The sequence below is a fragment of the Otolemur garnettii genome, unplaced genomic scaffold, assembly GCF_000181295.1.
Source record: "Otolemur garnettii isolate 467f Iridium unplaced genomic scaffold, OtoGar3 scaffold00065, whole genome shotgun sequence".
In the NCBI taxonomy this organism is placed as follows: Eukaryota; Metazoa; Chordata; class Mammalia; order Primates; family Galagidae; genus Otolemur; species Otolemur garnettii.
The window spans coordinates 6993360-7004340 of record NW_003852460.1 but is presented as its reverse complement, the minus strand read 5'-3'; the positions used below and the strand labels follow the sequence as shown (position 1 = coordinate 7004340).

General features: G+C 49.5%; 1 protein-coding gene across 1 annotated transcript in view; it reads right to left on the bottom strand.

Annotated features, from left to right (window-relative positions):
* Nucleotides 1–2649: 2649 nt before the first annotated feature.
* TBL1X (transducin beta like 1 X-linked) overlaps nucleotides 2650–10981 on the bottom strand; it is a 52906-nt gene continuing 44574 nt past the window's right edge. Inside the window, exons 10-12 of the mRNA XM_012807151.2 lie at nucleotides 10643–10808; nucleotides 7633–7734; nucleotides 2650–6435 (exon numbers count right to left, since the gene is read on the bottom strand). Coding sequence (XP_012662605.1) covers nucleotides 6409–6435; nucleotides 7633–7734; nucleotides 10643–10808 — 295 coding nt within the window. The 3' untranslated portion in view covers nucleotides 2650–6408. The remainder of the gene's footprint in view (nucleotides 6436–7632; nucleotides 7735–10642; nucleotides 10809–10981) is intronic.

Below are 10981 nucleotides of genomic sequence, written 5' to 3'. Positions count from 1 at the left end.
CAAAAAAAACAACTTCCTTTTGGGTGGTGCCTGTGGCTCAAAAGGGTAGGGCACCAGTCCCATATGCCATAGATGGTGGGTTCAAACCCAGCCCTAGCCAAAAGCTGGGAAAAAAAAGAAAAAAAACTCTGGCAAAACTGCCCTTGTTTGATTAGAGGGATGAGCTGGAGCTCTGCAGTTCTGCAGTGAAGCACTCTCTGCTGAATCTTTCCTGGGTGTTTTCTGCCAAAGCTTTGGCTAACTTTCCCCAAACACTCTCCTCATAAGCAGATGTTATCATTCTTGGGACCCTCTGGAGAATCAACAACAAAAAAAATTTTTTTGAGAGAGTCTCACTATGTCACACTCGGGAGAGTGCTGTGGCATCACAGCTCACAGCAACCTCAAACTCTTGGGCTCAAGTGATTCTCTTGCCTCAGCCTCCCAAGTAGCTGGGACTTGGGAGAAGGGCTGGCCACGTCTGCAGCCAGTCTGGTTATCAGTGACAGCATAGGAACCTTTCCGGCAGCCTACTGGCTGCCCCCTTTTCAGAGTAACAGAGCACCCTCCTCTGCAGCTGGGTCACTGGACAGAACACGGACAGGCCCTGGCCCTGCCCTTGCTGGAGGATCCCGTGCTTCCTAAAGGAATCCCCCACCCTGTGCAGCACTCACTTCCCGAGGGCGGGTGCTGTAAATAACTTTCCCCTCCTCCTGCCCAGGAGGAAGGCTGTCTCCTGGCTTTGCTTACCTTGCTATGGATGAGACACTGCAGAGACAAAGCTTCCACACTGGGAAAAAATGGCCCGTGGGATTCCAAGTCTTCTATAAGTGCGTATCCCTGCCACAATTCAGTCTACAAAGTGACCGCCCGCTCCTGCCCATAGTATGAGGTCTCTGTTCAGTGAATTGAAAGTTAGATTCCCCAAATAAATAAAAGTAGGAGCCCCAATGAACAAGGAAAACATTTTTAGAATCACTGCAGGGAAGGGTTCCCCTGAAGGTTTCCCCCCAGAAGGTGACAATTGCTCATTTCATATTTAGTCTTTTAAAGGAAAAAACATTTTTTTGGGGGGGGGGCAGGGCTAGGTTTGAACCCATCACCCTCGGCATATAGGACTGGCGCCCTATTCCCTGAGCCACAGGCGCCAACCCCCCCAATTTTTTTTTTTAATTTAAAAATTAAACAGATCTCATTCTGTTGCCCAGGTTGGGGTGGCTCTTAGCTCACTAAAGCCTCGAACGCCTTGGCTCAAGTGATTTTCCTGCTTTAGATTCCCAAGCAGCTGGGACTAAATGCTGATGGAGAACCACGTCTGGCTGGATGCCTGACAAGACAATAAAAACCACAGAAGCCAGAATTCAAAACTTCACTGAATGGTAGAAAGAACATTTCTGCATTGTACAAGAAACACAATTCACCACCACCAAGCCTGGCTAATTTTTAAATATTTTATACAGATGGGGTCTTTCTATGTTGTCCTGGCTAGTCTCAAACTCTTGGCCTCAAGCGATCCTCCTGCCTTGGCCTCCCAAAGTGCGGGGGACTACAGGTGTGTGAGCCACTGCTCTGGCCAACATTTAGTCTAAACTTGCCAATTCAAGACAGGAATCTGAGATGTGCCACAGGCATTTGGATATTTCCCAGGCAATTCTCCACAGGAGTCTTGAACCCAGATGGAGCTCCAACATCTGCTTTGTCTACAGCCGAACAAGCAGCATGAGAGGGAAACAAATTTCTGTGACTCACCTTCATGGTGAAGACTTTTTTAGACTCTAAGAGCAGTGGTTCTCAACTTTCCTAATGCCACAATGTATTTTCTTTTCTTTTTTTGTAGAGACAGAGTCTCACCTTATGGCCCTGGTAGAGTGTTGTGGCATCACACAGCTCACAGCAACCTCAAACTCCTGGGCTTAGACGATTCTCTTGCCTCAGCCTCCCGAGTAGCTGGGGCTACAGACGCCTGCCACAATGCCCAGCTATTTCTTTGTTGCAGTTTGGCCAGGGCTGGTTTGAACCTGTCACCCTTGGTATATGGGGCTGGCACCCTATGCACTGAGCCGCAGGCGCTGCCCACTGCAATGTCTTTGCGTTGATAAAAAGGAGCTGTGACCCATAGGTTGAGAACCACTACTCTCAGAGTAAACCCATCTCCTTGGGTCTCTGAATCTACTGTCTCCTTCATAGAACAGGGATAGCAAGTTAACTAATTGCAGTATCCAATACCCACTGATTAATTAAAGTGGCATAAATGAAAACATGGGTCAGAGTGAGGCACAGAGAAGACATTGGTCCGTGATTGCTACACGCCAGCCTGCATTGTGCAGAAGAAAAGGTCAGAAGCCACCCCGTCCTGTAACTGGAAAGCTCATCAGATTTACTCAGGGCTAGTCCTTGAATTCAAACTCCCGATGAACCTAACTGCTGACAAGAGAAAATTCATTTGTGTGGCCTTTTTATAAACAGCCAGCCTGAAATAAAACGATAAAGAGACCCTCTAAAAAGCAAGCACCCTGCACATGGTGCTGTGATAGCTACCTCACCGTGCTGAGCAGAGGTGGTAGCAGGCTCTCACACCCTTGCATGCAGGGACCCTGAGCTCTGCCTCCTGCCACTGGGGCAGCATGTCCCCGGGTTCCCGGTCACCAGGAAGGAAGCACACCCACCAAATTCTCTAATATCAAAATAGAGCAATTTATTCAAGACACTGAATATGATCTGTTGATTCTCTCTTGAAACAAATGAGCTACGACACACAAGGTGATTCTTATTTTTTTTTTTTTTCCAAAGAGCGTGAGGGTGAGCATGGGTGGAGAAGAGAATGGAACAGGGGGTGGATGTCGTTTGAACAGAATCTGGAAAATGCTGATGGAGAACCACGTCTGGCTGTACGTCTGACACAGACAATAAAAACCGCAGAAGCCAGAATTCAAAACTTCAGTGAGTGGTGGAAAGAACATTTCTGCATCGGACAACAAACACAATTAAAAAAAAAAAAGTGAAACAAAGGTTAGAAGAGAGGAAAATAACACGGAACAAAGCAGACCCTTACGTTTGACAAAGTGCACTTCACTTGGCTCCATGATCTAGTTTTAAAAAGACGAAACGAGTCCAGTCCTACAGTGCTGTGGGGTCAGAGGGTTGAGCCCTGTTGCGTCCAGCCTGTTTGGTCCCCTGTGGGCAGCATCTGTTTCCCAGGTGTGTGGTACACAGCTGTTAGCCACTTCAAACCCTCAGAAAGACCTCAGAAGGGACAGAAGGGACCCTTGTGCTGTCTGCTCTCAAGGTTACGTTTGGTCACTAACACACTTTCCTCACTATTTTTTAAGAGCTGTAAATGACGAACGAAAACATTCCAACCAGGCCACCACCCTTGATGACAAAGATGAACCTGCCAACTTTCTGGCAGCCGAAGGATGAAGGAGGGCACTGGCCACATCCTCATGCTGGGCAGCCCTCTCGGCCAGTGGCAGGTGGGAAGCTGGGATGCAGACAGTCTCCGTTTGCCTGAGGGTTCCTCTAGGGCACAGGGATGGAGCCTGAGTCCAAGGTCACACAGCCCCAGGGGCCAACCTGATGATTCCAGTGAGTTCACATACCAAACTACAGCCAACACTTTGGAGAGACCCTGGCTACTGACACTCATGTGAAGATTGTCTAATGAATTCCTCACGGTACATCTGACCAGCACCATTGTGTGGCATTTGGGGTTGTAAAATGCAAGCTGTAGCTCAACGATGGGTTAATATTTGATGGCTGACACTCTGTAGAGATGAGTGCATTTTTATGAGTGGGGCAGTAAAGATGGTCTTCATCTGGGCCCCCCACAGACTGCCCCCCCCAAACCTAATGAGTCCTCAGGGCAGGAAGCTGTCAACTTGCCTGGGGACAATCTTCAAAGATGGGCATGGTGACATCACATAACTTTGGCTTTCTTTGCTAAGTTTTTAGGGAACAGAGCCTGAATAAAATACTCATCTCAGAAACAGAGCAGTCTTTTGGTCTTGAGGGTTTGAAGAGTTCACACAACCAAGTGCAAGACTGTGAATTAATTGAGAATGATTAACACACCTGGCTTTTGTGGCTGGTCCCAGCACATTCCTAGTCCTGGTCCTTCCCTGAAGGCTGTTTTTCAGCTCTGTGGATGGACGCCACCCTCTGATGATACCCTGTCTTGCTGCTAGAACACACACCGGACTGAACCCTTCCCACTGCCTGACTCGGCAGCCCTCAAGGGCCTGGCCAACTTCTCCAGGTCCTCCTCTGTCCGCAGGAAAGCCCGTGAGAGAGGAGGCCCTGTCCTTGGACTGTTCCCCAGTTGCTAATCCAAAAAAATAAAGTCAGTGTCGGCTCATGACAATGGGAGTACAAAGGTCGCCTGAACCAATGAAAGGAAGCTCTTCTAGGAACACAAAGCTTTGTTTAATTTTTTAAAAACAGTAAAAAGATTCATTATTTAAAAGAAAAAAAAAAGAATCTTTCTCCTAGTCTCTTGTGAGAGAAAGGAATCATAAAGGCGGCAGAAATTTCTAGTGACTTTCTACCTATGTAATTCATGTTCAGCACTGAAAAAATATCTTCCTTCCACGTTCACTTTTGTCATCATTAGACCAAGGGATATGCCAGGGGCCTTTATGTGGGATCTGCATGGAAGGACTTGCTGAGTGTGCCCTAATGGTGGAGCAGCTTGCTGAAGGAAAGATGTGGCCTGTTGCAGGCTCCCGGTGGAGAGGACGGTGCTACTCCATCAAGCTCCCGGTGGAGAGGACGGTGCTACCCCATCAAGCTCCTGGTGGAGCAGTCATTGCTGCCCTGCTGAGGAAAAGGTATGGCCTGTTGTGGGCCCCTGGTGGAGAGACCACTGGTGCCCTGTCATGCTCCTGATGGACTGGCCATTGCCACTGTGCTGAGGAAAAGGCATAGCCTGTCATATGCTCCTGGTGGAGTGGCCATTGCTGCCCTGCTGAGGGAATGTGTGGGTGACAGGCGGATCCAGCTGAGGTGTGGGCTTCTCCAGTGTACCTTCTGGTTCTGGAAACACTTCCTCAGGGTCCAAGCATGCCCCTGTTATCACTGCTACAGTAAACACACACTGCTCTTCCTCCAACCCAGAGCTGGGATCCTTCTCGCTGGCTGATGGAGGCCCCCACTGCCTCAGGTGTGATCACCCCCAGGGGCGACCTCCACGGGTGTTTTCCTGACCACCTTTCAGGAAGCTGAGGGGGGAGGGAAGAGTTTCCGCAGACCCTGCCTATGTCTTCTTAAATTCTTTTTAAAATATGAATCACACAAAGCTCTCTATGTCTGATGGCCATTTTAGGATTTTAAAATTGTTTTAACATAAAAATATTTTTTTTTTTTCCAAAAATACTCCAGGCTCTTTCTCTTATAAGTCATTTTTTTTTCTCCTGTAAAAAGTTCCCCGGCCCTGCCTTCTTACGTAAAGCACTTGTTATGCACCGAAAGTGCCCTTGAGACCTCAGATCTGAAGTGACTATGACAAAGGACAGAGACAGAGAGAGAGAGAGAGAGAGAGAGACAGGGGTGGGAGTGGGGGAGGATGCAAAGGGGGGGCAGGGACGGTGGAGGTGGGGAAAGCTGTCCACCGGAGATCTTCTCATCGTGTCCATGTGGCTGTGCCTATGGAGGGTGCAGGGAAAGCCAGACCTCCCCAGTCAGAGGAGGAAAGGTGGCGGGGGCGGCGGGCGATGGAGGGAAGGAGCAAACACCAACAGCAGTTTCCATCTCAGACCGCAGGCCCCGGATGACAGAGTCCCAGCCAAGAGATAAACCACCGAACAAAGGTCCTAGAGGGGAGAAGGCATTGTCGGATGATGAAGTTGCACTTCTCATGGTACAAACTGGTCGCTGAAGATCCTTTCCGAGAGCCACTGTAGTGTCCAAATCGTCAGGGGAAATGAAACAAAACAAAACAAAGTGATGCCACAGCGAGGGGGTTTGTGGGGCTTTTTGTTCTTCCCCTTTTGGTAGGTTTATCACAGCATTTTTCTTTTTCTTTACTTTTTTTTTTTTTTTTTTGGCACAGCTTTTAAAATTGTTTTCCACTCTGTTGTGTTCAGTCATCACAGAGCCTGTTCCGGATGGAAACATGTACCATCCACCTGGTGGCCTTGCGTTCCCTGGGCTGACTGTCCTCGGCGGGGACCATTCTTTCCCCCTTTGATATGACCGTGTGTTTGCTTTTGCTCTGGTTTGCCTTTTGTGTTTTATAAACTTCTTAATGAAGATTATGATAAAAATACAGCCTCCTGCAGCCAGGGCCAGGCTGGTCTCAGAGTACACACTAACCAGGTCAGTCTGCGCCATTCTGGAGCTGACAAGAGCTGTGCCTGAACAGTGCCGCAGCCTCACACATTCCCTGCTGGTCCTTTAGAATCCTTTGTCTCTTTTTTCCGTGACATTTTGTGGTCACTTCCGCAGATCCAGAACACACACCTGGAAGGAAGGACAAAGCACCTGTTATCCTGAGAGCCCATGTGAAGGTGCGTTTAGAGCCAGGTGGGCAGGCCAGTGTCTGAGCATCCAACCCGCAAGACTCAAGCAAACAGCATGAGGAGGAAAGCAGGGCCAGCAGGGTGCTGAGAACTGAGGGGCGTGACTCTCGGCTGGCGTCCAGGCCGGATATGTATGATGGTGACCCAGATGGAAAGCAAGGCTAAGTGTGGAGCTGTGGGAACAAATGGGGGCCACACTGACACACAGCCAGCCAGCCAGAATGCTGTTTATCTTAGAGGTCAGGGCAGCCCAAACTCCTGGGGCCAATAAAAAATCTAGATGCCCCATGGTTGTAGAATCAGGCCCACCAGTGCCCAGGAGGCCTGTGGAATGAAAGGCCATGTCTTGGTACCAGTGGGGACCCAGACTTGGGCATGAGAGGAGTGAGCTGCTCCTTCCCGACAACAGTGACATCAAGGGCTGGATGGCCCCATCCTGTGCTCTGTGGGAGGCTGAGCAGTGTCACTGTTGTCCACTCACAAATGCCAAGAGCACAGTCACGTGTGTGCCGTAAAAGTTTCCCTCAATGACGCACCACACAGACAACACAGCAGTGGGCCCACTCAATGACAGTGCTGGGTCTTTACCGTGCCTTTTCTATGTTTGGATGTGGCAAGAACACTCGCCATTGTGTTACCACTGCCTATAGTCAATGGTAGTATAGGTGTGTGGGCCAACGTCACACCATATACCCTGGGTGTACAGGAAGGTGGCCGGGCCACGGGGTCTGCAGGAGTGACGAAATCACCTGATGATGCGTTTCTCAGAATGTGTCTTCCTCATTCAGTGACACCCTTCCAGACACTGTTTAATGCCCCCCAAGGGAGAGAATCACCTATGCTGAGAGCCACAAATTTAACTGCTGATTAGAGTGACTGCTGTAAGGGACAAAGAAATGGACATTCCCAGATGTGGTGCCAACCCGGATGGAATCCAGTGCGAAGCTTCCTTCCCCTAAGACACGCTGGCTGAGAGACTGCTGTGTGCCAGATGCTGAGCCGCCTCCTCCAGGACATAAATGCCACTGACACTCCAGGAACCCACTCAGGATCAGCCACGTGGTGTCACTGCCCCACCCACACCCCACCACCACCACCCCACCCCCCTGCCACCCGGCACACCAGAGGTGCTGCTTACAGAGCCGTCGGACGCGCTGGCCCCCACTTTGTCTCCTCGGGCGTTCCAGCACACCTCAAAGATGCCGCCGGTACCTCGGTAGCTGTGGACGAGACTTCCACTCTGCAAAGCAAAGCAAAGCGGTCATCACTGACACGGTGCCTCTGGCTCCCGCCCTGTCTCCATCACAGGTACTCAGCCACCAGCCCCTCACCTGCCTAACTGTCTGTTTCTTTGACAAACAGCTCCCTACCCCGCTAGCAATGAAAACAGCTATCTAATGATTAACTATTGATTAAATGTTATCAACATGTCATGAAGTTAAAGCCCACATTATTTTTTGGACAATTAGTTTGAAAGCTCAAATATATAACATACATTGGATTCTGCTTTAAAGCAGCATTACGTTGACAGACATAAGAGACAGGGGAAGGATAAGGCTTTGAAGTACTGAACAAACTGTCACTAGTCACGGGCAGGACAAATCTGAAGACTGAGACCAGGGGAGTTCTCACAAAACCCTGGCTCAAATTCACTCTTTAACGCAGCGGTTCCCAACCTTTTTGGTATTAGGGTTCGGTTTCATGAAAGACAATTTTTCCACAGATTGAGGAGGGAGTGATGCTATCCCATTACATTTACTGTTCACTTTATTTCTATTATTATTACACTGTATTTATAGTGAAATAATCGTATGACTCTCCATAACGCAGAATCAGTGGGAACCCTGAGCTTGGTATCCTGCAACTAGATGGTCCCGTCTGGGGGTGATGGGAGATGGTGACACTTGAACTGTGTTGTTGCTATAAAGCTGGCCACCATATGCAGCTTACCTGTCACTGGCCACTCACTGATAGGGTTTTCTTTTTGTGAGACAGAATCTCATTATGTCACCCTAGGTAGAGTGCCGTAGTGTCACAGCTCACAGCAACCTCAAACTCTTGGGCTTCAGCAATTGTCTTGCCTCAGCCTCCCAAGGAGCTGGGACTACAGACACCTGCCACAATGCCTGGCCAAGTGATAGGGTTTTGATATGAGCCTGCAAGTAGTTGATTTATTACGGTCTCTGTGCAACCCCCTCTGCTGATAATCTGTATTTGCAGCCGCTCCTCAGTGCTAGCATCACCACTTTAGCTTCACTTGGAGCACTTAGCATTAGATTCTCATAGGAGCCACAACCCAGATCCCTCACATAAGCGGTGTACAGTAGGGTTGATGCTTTTGTGAGACTATAATGTCGTCACTGATCTGATGGGAGGCAGAGCTCAGGCAGTGATGTGAGGAGGAGCGGCTGTAAAGCAGCTGTAAATACAGAAGCAGCTTCACTTTCTGGCCCACTGCTCACCTGCTACTGTGCTACCAGTAGACGGCCCAGGGGGTGGGGACTGCAGCTTTAATAATGGCATTCTGTGTACTGGGAGAGGACCAAGTCAATAGGATTCTGTATTTTATTTTCATATTTAGAGACGGATTAAAATGAGCTTAAAGACTTTCTTTTTTGGTTTATCAAAAAGGGTTGAAATGATTCATTGAGTTCATGATGGCAGGCTGCAGCTAATTGAAATGGCTTTTTTTTTTTTTAAAAGATGGGGGGGTCTCACTCTATTGTCCTGCTTACAGTGGGAGTGGCACCATTATAGCTCACAGTGACCTCAAATTCCTGGGCTTAAGTGACCCTCCTGCCTCAGACTCCCGAGTAGCTGGGACTACAGGTGTGCTGTCACAGCTGGCTAATCTTAAAAGTCTTTTCATAGAGGTGGAGTCTCACTATGTTGCTCAGGCAGGTCTCAAACTCGTGAGCTCTAGGGATCCTCTGCCTCCTGGGCCTCCCAAAGTGCTAGGCTTATAGGCATGCACTACCATGCCTACCTAATCACGTCATTTACTGATATCATTTCACAAATACATCCACGGCAGCTATTTCTAGCAAGCACTTCATGCATAGAGACCTTTGCACATTAGTCCTGAGGTGCATGTTTCCTGGGAGGCCCTTCTAGAGCTGTGGGACTGGGCTTGGCATCAAGCTGCTTCTACACTGGGTCCACCATTCCCTCCCCTCCCTTGAGGGGGTGTGGTTTGTGTAAGTTCCTGAGGAGCCTGTGATCTCAGGGGACCCCTTGCAGTGTGTACTGCTCATCTACAATCTCCTTCTGCCAGAGGGGGCATGAACTTGACAGAGCAAATCCACCTCGCTGTCAGATCCAGTGGGGTGTAAGCCATCCTGGGGGCCGACCAGTGGATCCTTGGTTATTTTCTGTGACTCCTGCCATCGCCCTATTGGTCTCTCCCGTGAGAAAGAGAATGAAGGGCTGACTGCCCAACTCAGTCCTTATACGACATGGGACTAGTCCCCAACATTTCCACTCTTCCAGTTCAGGACTTGTCCATCATCAGGTGTGGCCAGAGGCACCCACAGTTGATCCTGTCCCCTTGTGGTCCCTGATAAGAGGACAACCCAACATTGATATACCCCGGGCTACTAAAACAAAACATTTTCAGCTGCAAGTCTCAGTGGTGTGACAGCAACAAACACGTTCCTTTGGAATTCCCTGATTTGCTCCTCAGCAGGGATGAGGGAGCAAATGGAGCTGGTGTGGACAAGGGCAGCAGAGCCAGCGTCCACCCAGGAGAGGGATGGAAGGATGTTGCCCTGCTCTCCAGCCTTGCTGTCCAGAGGGCAGTATATCCAGGGACAAGGTAAATGCTTCTGCTCCTTCCAGATGCTCCTGGTATCCGCCAGGAGGACCAGGCAGACCAGGCAGGTGGAAAGTCTCATGCCAGACTCAGAAAATTGAACAGAAGATGGTGGCTCTTGCTCTAAGATGATGAGGTCAGAGCTTGGGCTCTGAGTCACATAGCTGACAGCCCTTTGGACAGCAGAAGCTGACCAAAGTGTCTCTCTTGGGGAAAGATGCCACAGCCCACAGCACCTGGCCGATAGTGCTCATGGGAGTGTGCTCCATTCATCGCAAGCACGAGCGCCATCTTAGCCTGGTCCCTGGGAATGTGACTACTGCAGGCGCCAGCTTACCTGAGTATTCCAGATGTGGACACACTTGTCAAAGGAGCCGCTGGCCAGGTATTTCCCATCAGGGCTGAAAGCTACGCTGTAGACAGGCTCCTGATGCTTGGTCAGCGTGTGGGTGCAGACGCCTCGCTCCACATCCCACAGCCGGACCGTAGAATCAAACGAGGCGCTGGGAGGACGGGAGAGAAGACACAGCCATGTGAGCGTGCTGGGTGGGAAACTTTCTCCACACTGGGTGACGGGGCTCGGAGGGCTCATCTTTCTGAGCTTTTATGTTTTGAAATACGATAAACTGGTGAGGCTTTTCTAGTCTAAAATGCAATAAGATGTATTGAAAATAGG